This window comes from Artibeus jamaicensis, unplaced genomic scaffold, assembly GCF_021234435.1.
Source record: "Artibeus jamaicensis isolate MK-2021 breed Jamaican fruit bat unplaced genomic scaffold, CSHL_Jam_final contig_311, whole genome shotgun sequence".
Classification (NCBI taxonomy): domain Eukaryota; kingdom Metazoa; phylum Chordata; class Mammalia; order Chiroptera; family Phyllostomidae; genus Artibeus; species Artibeus jamaicensis.
The window spans coordinates 7,984,930-8,011,069 of NW_026521717.1; the positions used below are offsets into that span (position 1 = coordinate 7,984,930).

The window sequence follows — 26,140 nt, forward strand, 5'->3', positions numbered from 1 at the left end:
ATAACATGCTATTAAACAATAAATGGGTCAAGAATGAGATTAAGGAGGAAATCAAAAAGTTTCTGAAAAGAAATGAAAAGGAACTCACAACAATCCAAAACTTATGGGAAATAGCAAAGGCAGTCCTGAAAGGGTACTTCATAGCGATACAGGCCTACCTAAAAAAGAAATGTATCAAATAAACAACCTAACCCTACAGCTACAAGAACTGGAGAATCAACCCAAAAGATAGCCCAGAGAAAGTAGAAGGAAGGAAATAACCAAGAACAGAGCAGAATTAAATGACATAGAGACTAAAAGAAAACTTCTAAGGATCAATAAATTCAGGAGCTGGCTCTTTAAAAAGATAAACAAAAGAAACAAACCTTTAAGCACACTCATCAAGAAAAGAGGGAGAGGTCCCAAATAAACACAATCAGAAATGAGGAGAGATTAAACTGATACTACAGAAATACAAAGGATTGTAAGAAATTACTATGAAAAACTGTATGCCAAGAAATTTGAGTGAACAAATTTCTTGGTTGAGTGAACAAATACTAGAAATATATCATCTTCCAAAGTTGAATGAAGAAACAGAAAGCCTGAAAAGACCAATGATAGCTGATGAAATTGAAGTAGTAATCCCAAAACTTCTGGCACTTAAAAGCCCTGGACCAAACTCACAGAAGGAGTTTAAAAACATTTAAGGAAGAGCTAACCTGTAACCTTCACAGAATATTCCAAAAAATCCATGAAGGTAGTAGACTACTAAACCCTTTTTACAAGGCTAGCATCATACAAATCCCCAAATCAGATAAAGTCACAACAAAGAAAGAAAACTACAAGCCAATATCACTGATGAACACAGACATGAAAATATGCAACAGAACATTGGCAAACCACACCCAATAATACATTTGAAAGATCACACACCATGATCAATTAGGATTCATCTTTGGGATGCGAGGGTGGTACAATATTTGCAAATCAATAAATACATTATATCACATGAACAAGTGGAAAGATTAAAATCACTCAATTATATCAATAGATGTGGAGAAAGCATTTGTTAAGGTACAGCATTCATTTATGATACAAACACTAGCAAAGTGGAAATTGAGAGAGCATTTCTCAACATAATAAAGGACATATACAGGAGACCTGAACTCCATATCAAATTCACGGGGCAAAAACTAAAAGCTTTCGCACTAATATAAGGAACAAGAACAGGATGTCCATTTTCCACACTTCTATTCAACCTAGGATTGAAAGTCCTAGCCACAGCAATCAAACAAGTAAAAGAAAAAATGCATTCATATTGGAAATGAGGAAGTAAAACTGCCACTGTTTGCAGATGACATTATAATTTACATAGAAAATCCTATAGACCGCACCAGAAAACTACTTGACCTAATAAATAAATTTAACCAAATACTGGGATACAAAGTCAATATTTAGAAGTCAAAGGCACTTTTGAACACCAATAATGAAATATCAGAAACAGAAAACAGGAAAAAATTCCATTTGCTATAGCAAAAAGAAAAAAAAAAGTTTACCTTACCAAGGAGGTAATAGACCTATACTCAGAAAACTAAACAACATTGAAGAAAGAAATTAAGGAACACACAAACAAATGGAAGCAAATTTATTGAATGGAAGAATTAACATAATCAAAATATCCATACTACCCAAAGCAATGTAGAGATTCAACACAATCCTTATAAACTATCAATGTCATATTTCACAGATATAGAACAAATTTATGATTTCAAAAATTTATATGGAGCCATAAATGACCCCATATAGCTGCAGAAATTTTGAGAAAGAACAGAGTAGGAGCCATCACAATGCCTGATATCAAATTGTACCACAAGGCCACTGTAATCAAAACAGCATGGTACGGGCATAAGAATAGACACACAGACCAATGAAACAGAAGAGAGAGCCCCGAAACAAACCCATGCCTCCACGGTCAATTAATATTTGACAAAGGAGGCAGAAACAAAAAATGGCATAAAATTAGCCTATTCAACAAATGGTGTTGGGGCAGCTACATGCAAAAAAATGAAATTCCAACACCAACTCATACCATACACAAAAATTAATTCAAGATGAATAAAAGACTTAAATATATATCATGACAAAACACAAGTCCTAGAGGAGATCATAGGAAGAAAAAATCTCACATATCCCATGCAGCAATACTTTCACTGATATGTCCCCTAGAACAAGGGACATAATGAAAAGAATAAACAAATGGGACCTCATCAAAATAAAAAGTTTCTGTACAGCTAAAGAAAATAGCATTAATATGAAGAAAGAACCAACCATATGGGAAAACATATTTGCCAATGATATCTCAAAAAAGTGTTTGATCTCCAAAATATATAAAGAACTCACATGACTTTACTCCAGGAAAACAAACAACCCAATTAACAAATGGGCAAAGGACTTGAACAGACAATTCTCCAAGGAAGACATAGAAAAGGCCCAGAGACGTATGAAAAGATGCTCAGCATCACTAAGCCATCAGAGAGATGCAAATTAAAACCACAATGAGATACCACTTCACACTGGTGAGAATGCCCATCATAAACAAATCAACAAAGAACAAGTGATGGAAATGTTGTGGAGAAAATGGAACATTAGTGCACTGTTGGAAATGCAGACTGGTGCACCCGCTGTTTAAAACATTATAGAATTTCCTTAGAAAACTGAAAATGGAACTGCCTTTTGACCTGATAATTCCACTGCTGGGGTTATACCCTAAGAATACTGAAACACCAATTCCAAAGAACCTATGCTCCACAATGTTCATAGCTGCACAATTTACAATAGCCAAGTGCTGAAAGCAACCTTAGTGCCCAACAGTAAATGAATGGATCAAAAAATTATGGTACATATACACAATGGAATTCTATGCAGCAGAAGAAAAAAGGAGCTCCTACCCTTTGCAACAGCTTGAATGGAACTGGAAAGCATTATGCTGAGTAGAATAAGCCAGGCAGTGAAGGAAAGACAAATACCATATGATCTCACCTTTAACAGGAAGCTAAACAACAAAATGAACAAGCAAGCAAAATAAAAATAATGACTCTGAAATAGAGAACAGGGGGACAGTGACCAGAGGGGAGAGGGGAGGGAATTTCAGTGGGAAAAGGGGAAGGATTTATGGGAACTAGTATAAAGGACACATGGACAACAACTAAGGTGGGTGGAAATGGGAAGGAGATGAGGAGCAAGGGGGTGGGGTGGGCTGAGATGGGATTAAAAGACAGAAAATTGTACTTGAAAAAATAATTAAATAAAATTTTTTAAAATTATGGTATGTTTACATGATGGAATATTATGCAGAAGAAAGAAAGAAGGTGCTCCTACCCTTTTTTGCAGCATGGACAGATCTGGAGAGTGTATGCTAAGTGAAGTAAGTCAGGAGTTGAAAGACAAATACCATATGATCTCACCTATAAGCGGAACTTAATCAACAAAACAAATGAGCAAAGAAAATATAACCAGAGACAGTGAAATTGAGAACAAACTGACAGTAACTAGAGGGGTGGTGGGAGGGGATAAAGAGGAGAGAAGCGAGATGGGGTTTTAGGAACATGTAAAGGCACAGGGACAACACCAAAGAGGGCAGAATGGAGGATGCGGGATGGGCATGGCTGGAGTGGTGTGTGGTGGTGGTGGGGGAATAGAAACAACTGTTCTTGAACAATAAAAATTGATTTAACAAAAGAAGAAAAAACCTCCTGGCTGGTGTAGCTCAGTGGATTAAGCACAGGCCTGTGAACCAGAGGATCGGGGTTCCATTCCCAGTCAGGGCACATGCCTGGGTTGCAGGTGGGTTCCCTGCAGGCCAGCTCCCAGCAGGGAATGAATGAAAGTCAACCATACATTGATGTTTCTCTCCCTCTTTCCTTCCCCTCTAAAGATAAATAAATAAATAAAATCTTTTATTAAAAAAGAAGAAAAATGAAAATAGGCAGAATGAACATAGTCACAATAAGCTAATTTATTCCCCATAGCTTCTCTAGGGCAGTGCTAAGAAAGCAACTCTTATTCACCAGGAGATAAGACTAGTAAATCTCTTGTATCTGCATAGATAATACACGAGGACTGCTGTTGGACTGGGTTTTGGTGGGAGATCTTATCTGATCTTTGACTCAAAAACTACACACTGAGCTCTATACTATACACTGTAGCAAGAACACTTGGGGGTCGAAGGGCGAGAAACATCTAATGGAATATTTTTATAATGTGGTCTTACCTATGAATTCAAGACTCTGCAGATATAGCAATGGGTATTTTAAATGTGCTATCCATTATTCTACATAGCAAGTTTAGTATTTAGAATCAAGTGCAGATAAAGAGCTTCCCAGATAATAAAAGGCTTATTTTTGGCCTATGGCCCTGTTCTGTTGAATGAACAGGAAGGCAGGCATCAGAGTCACTCCTTCTCCCAGAGGGACCCCAGCTTCAGGATGTCTTCAGACTGGGACAATTTCTAGCTTTACAAAGTCAAGACTGTGACCATTAGAAGCCCTGTAATCTTTTGGTCTCTCTCTTTTCACGATTGATGTGTTAGTTATAATAAGTGTCATTGTCTTCACAGGCTCTGTGGATCAAAAGATAGAGGATCCCAAAAAGTGAGGAAGGAAGGAGAGACACAAACCTAGATCTGAGATTACAGACTTGCTCATCCTTGCTGGTGGGTGAGTTGTATCTGGTAAGGCAATCATATTTGAGAACTCAGGCATTGGGTTTCCTCAGTGTTATAAACACTGCATGAGCAACATTGACAAGACATCAGTCTGGGACACAACACACAATTGCTGAATACACGTTGTACAAGGACCAGAGTGACTTAAGTCAGGAATTAGCCTTCCTGGCACCCTCTATTAAAGTGCCAAAGAGGTGAAGACTTGGGTGCCCAGTTTTCTTTGTAAATCCACTTGCCATGAGGTATACGTATCTCTAGTAGAAAAGTACCTAGAAGGAGCAACTGTAGCATTAACACCTGGTTGAGACAAACATTCCAACAGGGCTTCCTGTTCAAAGCTAAAGGTGCCTCAAGCTCACTCACTCCTGGCTGTTACTGCCCAGAGAAAATCCTACCCCTCTCCCAAGACCTCTGAGGCACTGATGAGAGTGGAGTCCAACTCCATTTGCTATTCATGATATAGTCTGGTGCCTGTGCTGTTTCCGCATCCCACCTTTCTTGCCAGACCAGGGCTCAAGGAACTAAAGGGTCAGAGTTGGAGCCTGGGAACAGAGGGGAGGTCACTGCTCACTTCATAACAATTTGCCATCCAATGTACATCACTAAAAGAACATTATTATTGCACAAGCTCTGCTTAGACTGCTAGTTGACAAAAAGCTACACACATTTTTGTTTCTGGATTACACAGCAAATATTTTCAAACAAGTGGGAAAACTAGTGGATGAAAGTCCTCATGTTCTTTCCTTTGGAAAAACAAAAGTTAACTAGCACCTCCAGGGCAGGCACTTCTGGGTCTTTGATCTTTATAAAGAATCTGTCCAAAGAGCATTGCTAATTCGTACATCTATCACACAATTTACCTCCTCAATGCAATAAAGTATACCTGACATATTAATAGAGCCTCTTCAGCTCTCTAATGCCAAAGATAAGCAGAAGCAACAAAGCCAGGGTGAGAGCAAGGGCAAAGTGATGTGCCTTCCTCAGTGAAAAGTGACTGGGGCCACACTTCAATAGCAAATGATCAGGCTACGAGGCCAGCAAGTGCTCTGTACTATTATTAGGCATTTGCCTGTGGCCTTATTCTGTGTTTGTACTGAAACATTATTGACTCCCAGGATTTCTTCAGAACACTGGTTCCCTTTCATGCCATCACAGCACTTAGCCCTGCTTTCCTCTGCTACCATTCAAACGCAAATCCATTGGCCACCTGAATGCTCTTTCTCCCTTGATGTCCTAACTTCTGTTCTCCCAGTCATGTGCTCTGAACCCTTTGAGTCCCCATTCTGTTGCCTAGACACCTCCTCCAGCCTCTGCCTTTTCATATTGCCTTCTCTCCTTCCCAAGCAGTTCTTCTGAGTATCCCTGACTCTCTCCAGGCCCTGCATTTCTTTAATCACACTCCTCCCAGGTGTGAGCTCTCTGGCCACTCCTTAACTTCCTTTTAGGACCTTTGACTCTGTACATCCCTTACACATCAATATTATCCACTTTTTTATGGGCCTCAGCTCTGCTTGCTGTCTTCACAAGCTTTGAGGGCATGCATACATTCCCACAGTTAAGCCAGTTTGTGTTGTTTCTCAAATCTCAATATCTAGTACAGCTGCTCCTCTGCTAATTAGGGCCTTAGCTCCATTTATATATTGCCATAACAACCTGCGCTGATAACAGAAATTGCAAATTCTACCTGTCAAAGAGAAAATTCCTCATTTTACCTCTCTCGATATTGTCTACTCAACCTAACTCCAGTCACAGTTAATAGCATCAATTGACCCAGTTGTGTTACCAGAAACCTTGTACTTATTCTACATTTCTCTCTCCCTCTTAACATTCAGTCATCTCTTCTCTCTCTATGATGTCCCTTCATTTCTGGGACACTGCATCTGTCTTAGTTTTGACTATTTCTCTCTCTGACTTATCAGCAGATTCAGAACTAGTTTGGCTCTTTCCATTCATACTCCTTCAAATTTCTCTTCACAATATGACAAGATTTACTTTTTAAAAATGCAACTCCAATTATAGAATGCTTCATAAAGGATATGAAAGATGATCACCTGCTTCTCTTTTATATCTAGCTTAAATTTTTGATCAGATGAACTTTTATTACAAAATGCCTTGAATAAAAGACAAATCACAAATTCAAAATATAGCTTAGTCTTATTTCATGTAATAAAGTCATAAGGGAACTAGTTGACAAACAAACCCTTAGGCCTCACCATCACTTCGATCAGGAGCTAGGACACACATAACTACTGTTGTAATTTAATTCTAGCCTCACTTTCTATCACACACTCAAAAGGTATTCTCTGCTGTAGTCTAGCTACATTACTTGCTGAAGGCTCCATTCCCTCTCATGCATTTTAATTATTACTTCTAGTTTTGACTCTGTGACATGTCTTTTCTACCCTTCTCCTATACAACTGTCCCTTAAGACCTCTACAGTCATCCCTCATTTTCATAAGATCCACTGTCTTTCTATGTGCATCTCTGGTGTGTGTGCATATATGAAGAATTGTACGAATGCAGGTATGTATGTATAATGTGGCACTTACGATTTTGTATTACAATAGTTGGTTCCTCATATGTTCTTCCTACTACATATCCTTCAGGGAGGACATCTTACTCATTTCATTTTTGTATCTTCTCAGCATATAGTGTGTGTTTAATTTACAATCATTAAATTATTGAAGGTATCCCCACATCCACCATATTCCTATGTGGTATGATATTCGATGAAAATATTTCTTTATTTGTAGCAGATTCCAATTCATGGTCTCTAAGATGCTATCTTGAATTTCATGCTTACAAACTAAGATAATTGAAGGATTATATTAAGTATAATTTCTGTACATATTAATTCTTGTATCATGGGTTATAGCAATCTCTAATACTGTCTAAATATGACCTAAGTTAAAGCTGACATTCAGTCCTTGGGGTCATACATTCCATTGGCAACATCTTGTCTGCTCTGTTTTCCTGTCTCTGTGTTTCTGTCTCACAGGTGTATTCACTCTTTTACTGATAGTGACAGGAAAATAAATGATAGAACAAAGACAAATTTTGTGACTTATGTCAAATGTTTGATGTAAACTCACTCTTGCCTCAGCTAAATAACTATAGAGCTGAGACTGTTGGAGAGAGCTGGCATGGCAACAGTTAGAAGTCTTACCTTCTAGCTGGGTTACTTAATGTTATAAAACCAAAATACAGAGATTTGGCCTGTGGGACTAGCAGGCACAGGTATCACCTCAGAAGCTTCCTTCATCAGCAGCCATTACAACACATGATAAATAAGTAGTGTCACAACAACCACATTAGCAATCTACAGGACTCATTTCTTTTTTGATAACAGGAACTCCAGCAGTGAGAGTGGGGTAGTTTTCAAATCAGGTATGGTGACACAGCAATAAAGTACATGCATTCTACATTTTTCATGCAAATTTATTTTCTTCCTTTGCAGTGTTTTTTTTATTGTTGTTCAAGCACAGTTATCTCCATTTCCCCCCCACCACTCCACCCCACCCCATCCATCCCCATCTCCCACCCTGATTCCACCCCCTTTGTTTTTATCCATGTGTCCTTTATAGTTGCTCCTGAAAACCCTTCCCTCATGCAAATTTCTGACGGCTTCCAATATCTGAAGTATCTCACCTACAGAACTGCATAGAATTGATTAATATTTATCTTCTTATGCATATCAGTAAGTACTAATAGATGCCTCAATAGGAGAAAAGCAAAAAGATAATGATTTTTGAGTCAGAAGGATACTTAGAGATGTGACCCAACAACCTTTTTTAAAATCAGATTCAGAAGCTCATGTCCACAATGCTAAAGCATTGATACAAACATGTACAAATCTCAAAGAATTTCAAACACATATATATCTGCAAAAAACCTTTACTGGGGACTCATAATTTTAATAGAATTATCAGCATTCAGCACCTACTTCAATTTACTTTAGTGTCTCTTCAGACACTATTCAGAAGGCAATTACTATTTCTTAGATAAATTTGATGTAGACAATACCTTTGCAGTGTCTTTAGTAATTTATTTTGTATTCTGGGTGAAGACTAGCAGGCAGTCTTCCTTCAAGTGCTTTGTTATTCACTCTCATCACCTCTAATAATGTCTGGCCCACTGCTCTAAACACAGTGGCTCCTGAGAAATGCTTTTGCCTTCTAACTAAGAAAAACTAGAACTTTCAAACATAAGAAAGCAAAAATTCTAGATCTTACCATTCTAGGTGATTTTCCACAAATGCAGACATAGGGCTGATCTGTACTGTATAAGTATCATTTGCAGAATATTCAAAAAGTCCATAGTAAGGGTTAAAGAGCTCCTGAGACAAAAGAAAGAAGAACTCTCTCGAAGGACCACTGTAATCCAAGCTGCAAAAAAAAGCAGAAGCCCGGGGAAACTATTATTTGCAGAAGGTAGGGGACCTTTATCTGGACAATAATGTGCTCTTTCAAAGTCAGTACTAGGGAATGTCAAGAGCAGCCTTGGCTCTTTAGAATGGATGTCAATTGGAAGTATTAATTTGGTATAGAAAATGAGGTTTAGTCATTTGTTTGGGGGAAGTTCATGAATGAACTCTTATGTCAATGTCCTTTAGCTTTTTTTTCCTCTTTTTGATCACTTAATGGATAAAACACACAGCTTGCTGATTAAAAACAAGGGTTTTCTTGGGAAAGGCACAAGAGAATTCCTGAGACAATTTGCACATACACACATGCATATGTGTAAATTTAAAAGCTTCCAACTTCATTTTTTATATGCCATCTTAGATGAGTTTGTCCTCTGTGGTTGAGATTATTTTCCATAAAATCATTGAAATCATGTAAAACATCTGGTATGTAGTTGTATGTGTGTATTTTATCCTTTTACACTGACCTATATAAAGTTATTATTTTTGAGAATGGAATCAAATTAATTTGAAGAAACAAAGAATAATCTTTTAAACAAAGAATACTGAAATAATTGGACTTTCACATATACAAAAAATATATACCTTTAACCTTACATCACATTATTGTATATGTGTACTTTAAGAGGAAGAGTTTTTTGATCAGATACTCAGAAGTGTACACCACCTGAAAAAGTAAAGGTACAGTAATTTAGGGCTGTATTTTTGGTTTACAATTTGACCATGTAGCTCAGACTCTAATACCTTTCAATAACCTTAGGCTTTTAAAGAATATGAAATCTAAAGTTTGGCAATACCTGGAGAAAGACCCCCCAGAAGGACACTATCAGAATCACCTTGGGGCAAAGTCTTAGAGCCACCCCACTTCTTCTTGAGAAAAATTAACCAAGATCCAAGGACTCTGGTACAACACATGAAGGTGTCTGCATAGGACTACTGGTGACTCACCCTTCTTCTCCAACAAAGGTAATGTACAACTTGTTTCGCTGGAGCTCTTTTCGGGAATAAGCCATCACTTGATTGAATGTTCCCTCTAACAAATGGTCCCGGCGAATAAGGAGCCTAGGAAGGAGTAGAAGCCACGTAGATTTTGAGTGATAGCTTAAAACTCCATTGTTAGAGAGCATGCTGATAAGCAGTGAGTGCCCAGGTATCACTCCCCAGCCTCTCAATGAAGTGCATATTCCATCAGTTGAGAGATGGACTTTTCTAAAACACTCGTTCAAAACATTGATAGCACAGGACAATATGTATGCTTTTATAATTCAATACATTCTATCCCATTGGACCATTTTTTTTCAAAACCATATCCAAAAAGAATCTTTTCAGTTGGATTTTTTAATTGGGTTTGGCTTTTCATTATGTAAACAATTAATCCAGAAGAGGAGAAAACCACAACTTTTTACTTAGGTTCCTATTACAAAGTGACAGTGTTACAAATAGTCCATGAATTTGACAAACGAGTTAAATTTGTCTGAAGAATAAGGGGCCTATATGATTTTTTTCCATTTTTTACATTTTATTGTCATTCAAGTTCAGTTGTCTACCTTTTCTCCCCTTCTCTCCCCTCAACCCCAGCCATCCCCACTTCCCTTCCCTGATTTCACTCCCCCTTGGTTTAGTCCATGTGTCCTTTATAGTTGTTCCTCAAAACCCTTCACCCCTTCCCCCCCTTTATCCCCTATTACCTCCCTTCTGTTTATGGTCCATGTGTTCTTAATATCAGTGTCTCTGGTTATTAAATTTAGTTCAAGATTCCTTGTTTTCTGAAAAGGTCTACCATTGACTTTACACATGCCTTTGTCTGAAATCTACTGTTCTTTCTTTCTGGTTCTTTCCTTTCTGCCTTCTCATCAATTTCTTAACTTCCTTTCTTCTTTCTTCTCAATCTCATAAGTTTTCTTCATCTTTATTATAAACTCAACTGTTACCACACCATGGTATCCAGTATCATAACTTTACAAAGGTATAGGAAATAAAAAGATAAAAAAGCTGTCATGTTAATTCAGTGCTAAGTACTGGTACACTCACTTAATTTTTCCTGGACCCTGACCAAATCCTTTGGCTTCCAGTTTTCGATAGAAATTGCGGAGTTTGGCCTCAAAATCTCTCCGGTAGGGTGAAGGGGCTCTTGCACTAGCTCTCTGCAAACCTGCATAGAGAAGTACATGGGCTGAAGGTCAATACTGGTTATCAAAGAACAAACACACAGAGCAGCAGTAGAGGAAGACTCAACCAGTGGCACACACCTATGTCTTCATATTTTTCCTCTGCAACAAGTTTCCCTTAATTTACATCACAACTTCAGTTACATTTATGATAAATAGAAATAATAAAATAAGGAAAACTTCTGATGACAATAAATATTTGTCCTTTACTTCACTCAAGTTTTACTTCTCTTAAAATACCTTGATGAGTATATTTCTTGGCTTAATTATGCTTAGGTAATCTAAAATAACATAAATGAAACTAGACTAAACTTTTCTTGTAAGTCACTTTATTATAAGAAGTGATTGCAGTACAGGGCAGATAGAACAGGACCAAATGGAAGTCACACTAACCTTCTCCCAGGACCAATTTGAAAGTACAATTCAGTTGTGGAGAAATCACCCTAAACAAACAACTGAGCAATAGTAAGAGAGAAGCCTTATAACCAACAGTCAGAAGAATCAACTTCAGCACAATCTGACTGGTAAGGAGAATGGTGGAGACTCAGGAAGCCTGGGTGGGCTGGGTGCCCACAGGTAGCAGCACTGGAGGAATAATTAAGCAACTGGTTGGATCCCTCTGAGAGGTGTGGAGTCTAAACCCTAAGCTGTGTTTACCAGCCTGGAGGACCAGAGCCCAAAAAGTAAACAGACAACCACCAGTGGCAAAAAGTGGCTGTGTTGCTCTCTGACAAAGAGATAGCTACAGATACAAAGAGCCGTTCAAAGGGCTAACACACAAATTTTCATTTGTAGCCATTTAGCATGGGCTCTGGCAAAGGTGGGAGCAGAGTGAGCTACAAATGCCTGAGGAGAGACTAGAGACAGAAGCTTTGGGGAGAGAATTGAGAGAGTAGACCCTGGGATCCTGGTGCTGAATCATCCTCTATAAAGTATCAGCCATCCTGCTCAGACAGACCACTCCCCATCAAGCAGCAGCAGCCTGAGGAGAAACAATGGTCCTGACTCTAGGAAGGACTCTACCCTGACCCTATGATGCTTATCCCTGACTGCTGAGTGCAGAGTGACTAGATTAACAACCAATGAAGTCAGCCACAGACAGTAGATATTGGAAGTCCTGAACAGGCTGCTTAAGGTCAGACAGAGTTAACATGTGACATGACCACAGGCATATCCAGTGTGAAAAACAGTGGTAAATACTAGAAGCTACTGAGACAAAATCCACTGTGATCCTCTCCATGATTTGAGATATTTTCTTTCCTGAATAGCCTTTTAACATTCATTTCTTGTCCTTTGAGTTTGTGAATATTGTCACTAGATTTTATACTATAGTTTATCTCAATTTACATATTTTACCCCATCCTTCTCTTATCCTATTTCACCTTCTTTCCACTTGTTTTCTCTCTTACCACAACTTGTTTTTATTCTACACTTTTATGCCCCTTCTTAGTTCTCTTCATTCTGCATTCTTCACCCTTTTTTATTCATGATGCAAATTTTACTTTCTCTCTTTGCATTGCTCCAATTCCCAATCCTTCTTAGTGATCCTCCTTCTACCATCTCAAAATAATTTTTAGTGAGTTTTTTTTGTTCAGTTATTGGTAGCTGTGAGTTTCTTTTGCTGTTCATATTTTTTATCTTTTTCTCAGATAAGCCCCTTTAACATTTGATATAATAAAGGATTGGTGATGATGAACTCCTTTAACCTGACCTTCTCTGGAAAACACTTTATCTGCCCTTCCTTTGTAAATGATAGCTTTGCTGAATAGAGTAATCTACCTTGAAGGTCCTTGCCTTTCATTACTTGGAATACTTCTTTCTAGCTCCCTCTTGTCTGTAAGGTTTCTTTTGAGAAATCAGCAGATAATCTTATGAAAATTCCATTGCAGGTAACTGTCTCCTTTTCTCTTGCTGCTTTTAAGATTCTTGGCTTCTCTTTAATCTTAGGTAATATAATTATGATGTGCCTTGTTGTGTGCTTCCTTGGGTCCAACTTCTTTGGGACTCTCTGAGCTTCCTGGACTTCCTGGAAGTCTATGTCCTTGGCCAGATTGGAGAAGTTCTCCTTCATTATTTTTCCAAATATTTTTTTAAATTTCTTGCTCTTCCTCTTCTGCTTCTGGCACCCTTATGATTCAGATGTTGGAACATTTAAAGATGTCCTGGAGGGTTCTAAGCCTCTCTTCATTTTTTTGAATTCTTGTTTCTTTATTCTGTTCTGGTTGAATGTTTCTTCCTTCTGGTCCAAATTGTTAATTTGAGTCTCGATTTCCTTCCCTTCACTGTTGGTTCCCCTTATTTCACTTTTCATGGCCTGCACTTTTTCCTCTATTTTGTGACCATACTCAACCAATTCTGTGAGTATCCTGATTACCAGTGTTTTGAACTGTACATCTGATAGGTTTGCTATCTCTTAGTTGTATTTTTTTTCTGGATATTTGATCTGTTCTCTCATTTGGGCAATATATATATATATTTTTTTTACCTCTGCACACCTGTTACATAGTAAGGGGCACAGCCTTAGGTATTTGTCAGGGAGAGGCAACACACATTGCTGTGCTGTGCCATTGTATGTGGGGGAGGGGTTCGAGAGGGACTAATGTGGCCCACTCAGCTCTTGGCAGGCTTGTAGTGACTTCCCCCACTACCCACAAGCATATTGAGCTCTTTTGGTGCTGATTCTCAGGTGGGTAGGTTTGTGTACATTCTAGAATCCTGTGGGTCTCTCCAGTGAACTCTCCTGTGAAGCCAGTAATTTCTCCTGCTGCCTCAATCCCCACACACTTTCTGTCAGAGGCTTTGAGTCTTTATTTCCAAGTGCTAGAACCCTGGATTGTGCAGTCTGTCTCACTGCCCAGTTGTTACACATAGTTTATCCACTCAGAAATGTGGGACCACCTGCTCCTCCAGCCACCACCTCACCTGGTCCATTGACTGCTGCCTCATCTGGTCCTCCAGCCACCACCTCTCTGTCTGACTGCTCAAATTCACCCCTCCTACCAGTCTTGATGAATGTCTCTTCTTTAATTCCATGGTTTTCAGACTTCCATATAGTTCTATTTTAAAATATATTTTATTAATTATGCCATTACAGTTGTTCTATTTCACCCCTTCATTCCCCTCCACCCTGCACACCCCTCCCCCACCAATCCCCCCCTTTAGTTTATGACCACATGTCTCAAGTTCTTTAGATTCTATATTTCCCATACTATTTTTGCCCTCCCCCCTATTTTCTACTTATCATCTATGCTACTTATTTTCTGCACCTTCTCCCCCCTTCTCCTTCTCCCACTCCCCTGTTGCTAACCCTCCATGTGATCTTCATTTCTATGGTTCTGCTCCTGATCTAGCTGTCCTCTTAGTTTGCTTCTGTTTTAGGTGTGGTTCTTAATAACATTCACATGCAGATAAACTGGTGAAGGAGCTAGCAGTGGTGAGACGGACTGCACAGGCCCCAGCAGCAGAAAGGGGCAGAGAGAATGGCCATTGTCCCTCTCTGTCCACGCCCCCACATACAGAGTCACAAAACAGCGACCTGGGTGGCCCCACCCTGGTGAACAACTAAGGCTCTGCTCCTCATATGTAACAGGCACAAACAGATCAAAACATGGCTCAAGAACAACTCAGAGTCCCGGAGCCGATAAATCTAAGCGATGAACATATAATTCTATATTATGTCAGTTCTGACGGGTTTTGGGTTTTATAGTTTTTGTTGTCCTTCTTTTGGTTGTACGAGGAGGCAGTGTATTGACCTATGCCTAAAAGCTTATCTCATCTTCATTCTTTTTTTCTTAGAATAGTTTTAATCTTTTTACACCCTTTTTAATACTGGTTCATTCACTATTGGTAGTGGGACTGTGGGGATACTTATTTTTGCAGGTTTGTGTTTGTTTCCTGGGGTTTGTAGTTTTGTTCTGTGAGCAACTGCAAAACAGCGTATAAGATGTGGTGGGCAGGGAACCCTAATCAACCAGCTAGAGGGAAGGAACCACTGAAGAGTGACCCAACAACAAGCAATACCCAATTATATACAGAGAGCCAACATAAATGACATAAAAGGCATCCCAAGAGCATAAAGTTTAGGAGATCAAGAAGACACACAACTAAATATCACAGATGTCCTACCATAGGAGTTCATACCAGAAATTCAGGGAGTCAAAACAGATCAATTTAAGAAGCAGAAGCAAAAAAGACTCTCACAAGCAATGGAAAGACAAAGCAACAACTCCTAATCAAAAGAAGAATAGGAATCTTCAGAAGGAGTGCTAAATCAAAGAGAAGCAAGTCAACTATCAGATATTGAGTCCAAAACAATGATTATAAGTAACATAATGACCTCAGTGAGAGATACAGAAAACTATAGGAAAACTATGAGGAACTTACTGTAAAATACATCAGCATGAAAAAAAGGGTCAAAGAGATAATCAACAAGAGCCAAGAGGAAATGAAGAATACAATTTCTAAACCGAAGAACATATTAGAGGAATCAAAAGTAGACTAGAGGAAGCTGAGGATCGAATCAGCAAGCTGAAGGACAGGGCAGATGAAAACTGTTAGAAAAAGCAAGAAAAAGAAAAGAGATTCACAAAGAAGAAAAAGGGGTTAAGAGAACTATGGGACACATGAAACATAATAATATAAGTATAATAGGGATACCAGAAACACAATAAGAAGAGCAAGGAACAAAAAAAAAAAAGTTTGAAAAGGAATGATGAAAATTTTCCCTAATTTGATGACAGAAAAAGCTACACAAGTACAGAAAGCACAGAGGGTCCCAATCAAGAGGAATCTAGAGAGGCCCAATCCAAGACACATCATAATTAAAATGGAAAAATTCAAAAACATAGACAGACTCTTAAAGGCAATAAGGGAGAAACAGGAAGTAACATACAAGGAACTGTGATAAGGCTAGCACCTGACTTCTCAACAAAAACATTACAAGCCAGCAAAAAATAGCAAGAAATATTCCAAGTCATTAAAAGCAAAGGCCTGCAACCCAAACCACTCTACCCATCAAGGCTCTCAAATAAATGGGAGACAAAATAAGGAGTTTCCCAGACAGAAGAAAGCTAAAAGAATAAACTTCCGCCAAACCAGCATTGCATAATATGCTAAAAGGACTGCTTTAAGCAGATGAAGAAAAAGAGTGAGAGATAAGAGCACAGGTCCAAAGAGGGTAAAATGGCAATGAATAAGTATCTATCAATAAAAACCTTAAATGTTAATAGATTAAATGCTCCAATCAAAAGACACAGAATAGCTGAATGAATAAGAAAATATGACCCACACATATCCTACCTACAATAGACCCACCTCAGAATAAAAGACCTACACAGACTGAAAAGGAAGGGTTGGAAAAAAATATGCCAAACAAATGAACAGGAAAAAAAAGCTGGAGTAGCAACACTTCTATCACACAGAATAAACTTCCAAGCAAAGGCCACGAAAGAGACCCAAAAGTACACTTTATAATACTCGAAGGAAAAATCAATCAAGAGGACTTAAATATTGTACACATATATGCACCCAACAATAGAAAAACCCAAATTTATGAGAAAAATGTTGGAAGACTTCAAGAAAGATATAGACAACAACATCATTATACTAGGGGATTTTAAAATGACACTGTCTTGGTACTGGCATAAAAACAGGCACAAAGACCAATGGAAAAGAACAGAGAGCTCAGAAGTAAACCCAAATCTCTACAGACAATTAATATTCGACAAAGGGGAGAGTAACATAAAATGGACTAAAAATACCTCTTCAACAAATGGTGTTGGGAGAACTGGGCAGCTACGTGCAAAAAAATGAAACATGAGCACCGACTTACACCATACACCAAAATAAATTCAAGGTGGATAAAAGACTTAAATATAAGCCCTGAAACCATTAAAGTTCTAGAGGAGAACATTGGAAAGAAAACCTCAGATATTGCACGCAGCAACTTTTTTACTGATATGCCCCACAGAGCAAGAAACATAAAGGAAAGAATAAACAAATGGGATCTCATCAAAATAGAAAGCTTCAGCATGGCTAAAGAAAACAGTATTAAATTAAAAAGACAACCAACTGTATGGGAAAACATATTTGCCTCTGACAAGGGTTTAATCTCCAAAATATACAAAGAGCTTACATGACTCTACTCTAAGACAAACAACCCAATTAAAAAATGGGCAAAGGACTTGAACAGACACTTCTCCAAGAAGGACATACAGAGGATCCAGAGACACATGAAGAGATGCTCAATATCACTAGCCATCAGAGACATGCAAATTAAAACCACAATGAGATACCACTGTACACCGGTCAGGATGGCTATCATAAACAAAGCAACAAACAACAAAAGTTGGAGAGGTTGTGGGGAAAAGGGTCCCTAGTTCACTGTTGGTGGGATTGCAGACTGGTACAACCATTATGGGAAACAGTATGGAATTTTCTAAGAAAACTAAAAGTGGACCTGCCTTATGACCCAGCAATTCCCAGCAATTAGGGTGCTGGGATTATATCCTAAGAACCCTAAAACACCAATAAAAAAAAACCTATGCACACCAATGTTCATAGCAGCACAATTTACAATAGCCAAGAGCTGGAAGCAACCTAGGTGCCCATCAGTAAATGAATGGATCCAAAAATTGTGGTACATATACACAATGGAATTCTATGCTGCAGAAAGAAAGAAGCAGCTCCTACCCATTGTAACAACTTGGATGGTACTGGAAAGCATTATGTTGAGTGAAATAAGTTAGGCAGTGAAAGAAAGACAAATACCATCTGATTTCACCTTTAACAGGGAGCTAAACAACAAAACAAACAAACAAAATAAAAACAATGACACTGAAATAGAGAACAGGGGGACAGTGACCAGAGGGGAGAGGGGAGGGAATTTCAGGGGGAAAAGAGGAAGGATTTATGGGAACTAGTATAAAGGACACATGGACTACAACTAAGGGGGGTGGAAATGGGAGGGAGGTGGGGAGAATGGGGGGGTGGGTTGGGATGGGAGTAAAAGACAGAAAACTGTACTTGAAAAATAATTAAATAAAACATTAAAAAATAAACAAGTAAAAAGTGACACTGTCAAAAATGGATAGATCTTCCAAACAAAATATCAACAGGGGTATTGTGAAACAGAATGACACATTATTTCAAGTGGACTCAGCTGATATTCATAGGAAATTTCATCCCAGAGAACCAAAATACACATTATTTTCAAATGCACATGGAACATTTTCAAAAACAGACCACATTATAGGAGAGAAAAAACGTTTCAACAAATTCAAGGAGACTGAAATCATATCAACCTTCTCCTCAGACCACAAGGGCTTGAAACTAGAAAGCAACCTCTAGGAAAAACTCAAATACAATCAAGTCATGGAGGTTGAATAATGTGATGTTACACAATGAATGGGTTAAGAATGAAATCAAGGAAGAAATCAAAAAGTTTTTGGAAACAAATAAAAATGAACTCATAACAATCCAGAACTTATGGCATACAGCAAAGACAGTTCTCACACGGAAGTTCACAGCAATACAGGCCTAATTAACAAACAAACAAACAAACAAACAAAAAAGAAATATTTCAAACAAACAACTTAGTAAGAACAGGATAAACAAAGTGCAGAGTGAGTAGAAAGAAGGAAATAACTAAGATCAGAGCATAATTAAATGACATAGAGACTAAAAGAGAATTCAAAAGATCAATAAATTCATAAGTTGGTTCTTTGAAAAGATAAATAAAATTGAAAAACCTGTAACTAGAACAATCAAGAAAAAAGGGAAAAGACCCACAAATAAAATCAGAAATAAAAGAGGAGAGATTACAACTGATACCACAGAAATACAAAGGATTGTAAGAAATTACTACGAAGAACTATATGCCAAGAGATTTGAAAACCTAGGTGAAATGGACAAATTTCTTAAAAAGATATAATCTTCCAAAACTGAATGAAGAAGCATAAAGCCTATACAGACCAATAAGAGCAGGTGAAATTGAGGTAGTAATAAAAAAATCTCCTGGCAAAGAAGAGCCATGGACTGTACAGTTTCAAAGGAAAACTTTACAAAATATTTAAGGAAGAGTTAATGCCTATACTTCTCAGAATATTCCAAAAATATCCAAGGAGAGGGAAGTCTTCCAAATCTTTTCATGAAGCCAGCATAATTCGTAACCCAAAGCCAAATAAGGACACAACAAAGTAAGAAAACTACAGGCCAACATCACTGATGAACACAGATGTTAAAATCCTCAACAAAATATTGGCAAACAGCATCCAGTGATAAACTAAAAAGATCATACACAATGATCAAGTGGGATTCATCCCAGGGATTCAAGGATGGTGTAATACTTGCAAATCAATAAATATAATATATCACACAAAAAAGGGAAAAGGCAAAATTAAATGCTCATATAAAGAAATGTGGGAAAAAGTATTTGATAAGGTACAGGACCCTTTTATGATAAAAACACTCAAGGTAGGACTAGAGGAAGCATACCTCAACATGATAAAGGCCATATATGAGAAACCTACAGCTAACATCATGCTCAATAGGAAAAAACTAAATGCTTCTCCATAAGATCAGTAACAAGATATGAGTGTTCACTATCACCAGTTCTGTATAAAATAGTGTCTCTATTCCTAGTTACCATGAACAGAGAAGATACAGAAATAAAAAGCATCCAGATTGGAAAGGAGGAGTTAAACCTGTCATCCCTGGCAGATGAAATGATAGCTTACAGCCGCTGCCATAGCGACTGAACTGGACACCGGGGAGTCAGATACGGAAGACGGGACGTTCCAAACACCTGTGACTGCCCTGGGCGGCAGAGGAGCTGCGACAGGAGCGAAACATTCTCAGCCCCTGTGCCGCTGCCATAGCAATTGGACTGGATGCCAGGGAGTCACACTCCAAACCCCTGTGACGGCCCTGGGTGGAAGAGGACCCAGCTACAGGAGATAAACATTCTCAACCCCTGTGCCACTGCCATAGCGACAGGACTGGACCTTGGGGAATCAGGTATGGGAGTTGGGACATTATAAGCCTCTGTTACACGGCCACAGAGACAGGACTAGATGCCAGGGAGTCAGGTACAGAAGCCAAGACACTCCAAACCCCTGTGACTGCCCTGGGCAGCAGAGGAGCCAGATACGGGACATTCCCAGCCCCTGTGCCACTGCCGTAGTAACGGGCCTGGGTGCTTGAGGAGGCGGCTACTAGAGCCGGGACATTCAGCAGTGGTAGGCGACCAACAGAGAGACCAGTGCGAGGACCAGCGTGAGAGTAGGTGGAGACGAAGAACATCAAAAAACTTCAAGGAGTCTGCACCACTGAACTTCACAAGGATCATACCAAAGAAGTTTACACCATAACACCAGGGTATCAGAACAGATCAATTTTAGAAGCAGAGACTAACAAGAAGAGTCTCAAACAATGGGAAGACAAAGAAACAATCCCCAAATGAAAGAAAAAGAAGAAACTTCAGAAAGAATGTTAGATGAAATAGAGGCTGATCAACTATTAGATAGTGAATTCAAAGCACTGGTTATTACGAAGTTCAAAGAGCTCACAGTGAACTACCAGAAACTACAGGGGAACTATAATGATCTCTCTGCAAACTACAGCAACATCAAAAAGGAAATGGAAACTATCAGCAAGAGACAAGAGGAAATGAAGAATACAATTTCCGAATTGAAGTACACAGTAGAAAGTTTCCAAAGTAGGATAGATGAAGCGGAGGATAGGATTAGTTGGTTGGAGGACAAGGTAGAAAGCATCTCACAGAAAGAGCAAGAAAATGAAAAGAGGCTCAGAAAGAATGAAGAGGGATTAAGAGAAATGCAAGACAATATGAAAGGTAATAATATCCGAATAATAGGAATACCAGAAGGTGAAGAAGAAGAACAAGGGATAGAAAATGTATTTGAACGAGTAATGAGAGAAAATTTCCCTAATTTGATAAGAGAAAAAATCACACAAATCCAGGAATCACAAAGAGTACCAATCAAGAGGAACCCAAGGAGGCCCACTTCAAGACACATCATCATCAAAATGGCAAAATTCCAAGACAAAGAGAGAATCTTAAAGGCAGCAAGGGAGAAAAGAGAAATAACATAAAAGGGAGCACCAATAAGGTTAGCTACTGACTTCTCAATGGAAACACTTCAAGCAAGAAGAGAATGGAAAGAAATATTCCAAGTAATGAGAACCAGAGGCCTACAAGCAAGGCTAGTTTACCGAGCAACGCTCTCAATCAAGATAGAAGGCCAAATAAAGAGCTTCCAAGACAAAAGAAGCCTAAAAGAATACGCCTCCACCAAACCAGCTCTACAAGAAATACTAAAAGGACTGCTTTAAGGGCAGGAAGGAAAAGAGGGAGACAGAGAGGAACACAGGTACAAAAATGGCAATGAATAAGTACCTATCAATAATAACCTTAAACGTAAATGGATTAAATGCTCCAATAAAAGACACAGAATAGCTCAATGGATAAGAAAGCATGACCCACACATATGCTGCCTACAAGAGACCCATCTCAGGACAAAAGACCATCACAGACTAAAAGTGAAAGGCTCCAAACAAATTTTCCAAGAAAACGAACAAGAAAAAAAAGCTGGGGTAGCAATTCTCATATCAGACAAAATAGACTTCAAAAAAGGGCCATAAAGAGAGACCCAGAAGGTCACTTCATAATACTCAAGGGAAGAATCCACCAAGAAGACATTAACATTGTAAACATATATGCACCAAACATAGGGACACCCAATTATATCAAGAAAATCTTAGAGGACCTCAAGAAAGATATTGACAGCAACACAATTATAGTATGGGGATTTTAACACCCCACTATCAAAAATGGACAGATCTTCCAAACAAAATATCAACAAAGATATTGTGGAATTAAACAACACCCTAGATGAAATGGAGGTAACTGATATATATAGAGCCCTTCATCCCAAAGAAGCTAAATACACATTCTTTTCAAATGCACATGGAACATTTTCAAAGATAGACCACGTGATAGGACACAAAACAAGCCTCAAAAAATTCAAGAAAATTGAAATCATACCAAGCATCTTCTCTGACCACAAGGGACTGAAATTGGAAACCAACCCCAAAGAAAAAAACCCAAAGCACCCCAAAACATGGAGACTGAATGGTATGCTATTAAACAATGAATGGGTCAAGAATGAAATTAGGGAAGAAATCAAAACGTTTCTGGAAACAAATGAAAATGATCTCACAACAACCCAAAACTTATGGGACACAGCAAAGGCAGTCCTGAGAGGGAAGTTTATAGCAATACAGGCCTACCTAAAGAAGATAGAAACATTTCAAACAAACAACCTAACCCTATGCCTGCAAGAACTCGAGGAACAACAACAAAGACAGCCCAGAGCAAGCAGAAGGAAGGAAATAACCAAGATTAGAGCAGAATTAAATGACATAGAAACAAAAAGCACAATTTTAAGGATCAATGAATCCAGGAGTTGGTTCTTTGAGAAGACAAACAAAATAGACAAGCGTTTAAGTAGGCTCATCAAGAAAAGAAGAGAGAGGACACAAATAAACACAATCAGAAATGAAAGAGGAGAGATTACAACTGATACCACAGAAATAGAAGGGATTGTAAGAAATTACTATGAAGAACTGTATGCCAAGAAATTTAAAAACCTAGGGGAAATGGACACATTTCTAGAAAAATACAATCTTCCAAAACTCAGTGAAAAAGAAGCAGAAAATCTAAATACACCAATAACAGCAAAAGAAATTGAAGCAGTAATCAAAAAACTCCCATCACACAAAAGCCCCAGACCAGATGGATTCACAGGAGAATTCTATAAAGCATTTAAGGAAGAGCTAACCCCTATTCTCCACAGACTATTTCAAAAAATCCAGAAGGATGGAAAACTTCCAAATTCTTTTTATGAAGCCGGCATCATCTTAATTCCAAAACCAGATAGAGACACAGCAAAGAAAGAAAACTTCAGGACAATATCACTGATGAACATAGATGCTAAAATCCTCAACAAAATATTGGCAAATCACATCCAACAATATATCAAAAAGATCATAAACCAAGACCAAGTGGGATTCATCCCAGGGATGCAAGGATGGTTCAATATTCGCAAATCAGTAAATGTAATACATCACATAAACAAAAGCAAAGACAAAAATCACATGATCATATCAATAGATGCGGAAAAAGCTTTCGATAAGGTACAACACCCATTTATGATAAAAACACTCAGCAAAGTGGGAATAGAGGGAGCATTTCTCAAAACAATAAAGGCCATATATGAGAGACCTACAGCCAATATCATACTCAATGGGAAAAAACTAAAAGCTTTTCCACTAAGATCAGGAACAAGACAAGGTTGTCCACTTTCACCACTTCTATTCAATATAGTATTGGAAGTTTTAGCCACAGCGATCAGGCAAGAAAAGGAAATAAAAGGCATCCAAATAGGAAAGGAGGAAGCAAAACTGTCACTGTTTGCAGATGACATGATAGTGTACATGGAAAATCCTATAGACTCTACCCCAAAACTGCTCAAACTAATTAATGAGTTTGGCAAAACAGCTGGTTACAAAGTCAATATCCAGAAATCAAAGGCATTTTTGTATACCAACAGTGAATCAGCAGAAGCAGAAATAAAGAGAAAAATCCCATTTGATATAGCAAAAAGAAAAATAAAATATCTGGGAATAAACCTAACTAAGGAGTTAAAAAACCTGTATGCAGAAAACTACACAGCCCTGAGGAAAGAAATCAAGGAAGACATAAACAGATGGAAACATATACCTTGTTCATGGATTGGAAGAATTAACATCATCAAAATGTCCATACTACTCAAAGCAATATACAGATTCAATGCAATACCTATTAAAGTACCAATGGCATATTTCACAGACATAGAACACACTTCGAAAATTTATATGGAACCATAAATGAGCCTGAATAGCAACTGCTCTTTTGAGAAAGAAGAACAAAGTTGGGGGGATCACAATACCTGATATCAAACTGTATTACAAGGCCACTGTAATCAAAACAGCCTGGTACTGGCATAAAAACAGGCACATAGACCAATGGAACAGAACAGAGAGCCCAGAAATCAACCCAACTCTCTACAGTCAATGAATATTCGACAAAGGGGGCTGTAACATAAAATGGAGTAAAGATAGCCTCTTCAACAAATGGTGTTGGGAGAACTGGACAGCTACGTTTAAAAAAAAAATGAAACTTGAGCACAGACTTAAACCATACACCAAAATAAATTCAAGGTGGATAAAACACTTAAATGTAAGCCATGACACCATTAAAGTCCTAGAGGAGAACATTGGCAAGAAAATCTCAGATATTTCACCAGCCAACTTTTTTACTGATATGTCCCCTAGAGCAAGGAATGTAAAGGAAAGAATAAACAAATGGGATCTCATCAAAATGAAGAGCTTCTGCATGGCTAAAGAAAACAGTATTAAATTAAAAAGACAACCAACTGTATGGGAAAACATATTTGCCAATGATACCTCAGACAAAGGTTTAATCTTTAAAATATACAAAGAACTTACACGACTCCACTCTAAGAAGACACCCAACCCAATTAAAAAATGGGAAAAGGACTTGAACAAACACTTCTCCAAGGAGGACATACAGAACATTCAGAGACACATGAAGAGATGCTCAATATTATTAGCTATCGGAGAGATACAAATTAAAACCCCAATGAGATACCACTTTATACCAGTCAGGACAGCTATTATAAACAAAGCAACAAAAACAAATGTTGAAGAGTTTGTGGGGAAAAGGGGTTTTTAGTCCACTGTTTGTGGGATTGCAGACTGGTACAACCATTATGGAAAACAGTATGGAATTTTCTCAGAAAAATAAAAATCGACCTGCCTTTTGACCCAGCAATTCCACTGCTGGCATTATATCCTAAGAATCCTAAAACATCAATAGCAAAAAACCTATGCACCACAATGTTCATAGCAGCACAATTCACAATAGCCAAGAGTTGGAAGCTACCTAGGTGCCCATCAGTAAATGAATGGATCCAAAAATAGTGGTACATATACACAATGGAATTCTATGCTGCAGAGAGAAAGAAGGAGCTACTACCTTTTGCAACAACATGGATGGAACTGGAAAGCATTATGCTGAGTGAAATGGGCCAGGTGCTGAAAGACAAATACCATATGATCTCACCTTTAACAGGAAGCTAAACAACAAAACAAACAAGCAAGCAGGAAAAAAAAAACCCAAAGACACTGAAATAGAGAACAAGGGGACAGTGACCAGAGGGGAGAAGGAAGGGAAGTTAAGGGGCAAAAGGGGGAGGGATTTGGAGGAATAAATAGGAATGACGCAGGGATGAGAACTAAGGGTTATGGAAATGGGAGGGAGGTGGGGAGCAAGGGGCGGGGGAGGCTGGGATGGGAAAAATAGACAAAAAACTGTACTTGAAAAATAACTAAATAAAATTAATTAAAATAAAAACAAAAAAATAAAAATAAAAATTTTGCTATTTTCTTTAACTATATTTAAGGAATATAAGTTAATAATTACTCAAGAATGCATATTGATTTTTGGTATCATGTAAAATAAATTGGTTAAATGTTAATACAATTTAAGGAGTATGACAGAATAGTCTCTTGGCCCATGTAGATTTTACTTGTATTCAGTTTTCACCAGACACTTTTCTGTGAGTAGTATCTTAATATTTTATATATATGTTGGTAGAGCAATTCATAATAAAAATGTGTTTTTGTTATGTTCAGATTTGTATTTCAATTCTCATTTTCAAGAAGACAAATTAAAAATAAAACTAAGAATAAGTTAGTTTTGAA

The 26,140-nt window shown here is 38.1% G+C and overlaps 1 protein-coding gene across 1 annotated transcript in view; it reads right to left on the minus strand.

Moving 5' to 3' along the window:
• The window catches only part of HECW1 (HECT, C2 and WW domain containing E3 ubiquitin protein ligase 1), a 675,231-nt gene that overhangs the window by 122,605 nt on the left and 526,486 nt on the right, over positions 1–26,140 (minus strand). Inside the window, exons 20-22 of the mRNA XM_053662971.1 lie at positions 11,157–11,277; positions 10,074–10,187; positions 8,935–9,087 (exon numbers count right to left, since the gene is read on the minus strand). Coding sequence (XP_053518946.1) covers positions 8,935–9,087; positions 10,074–10,187; positions 11,157–11,277 — 388 coding nt within the window. The remainder of the gene's footprint in view (positions 1–8,934; positions 9,088–10,073; positions 10,188–11,156; positions 11,278–26,140) is intronic.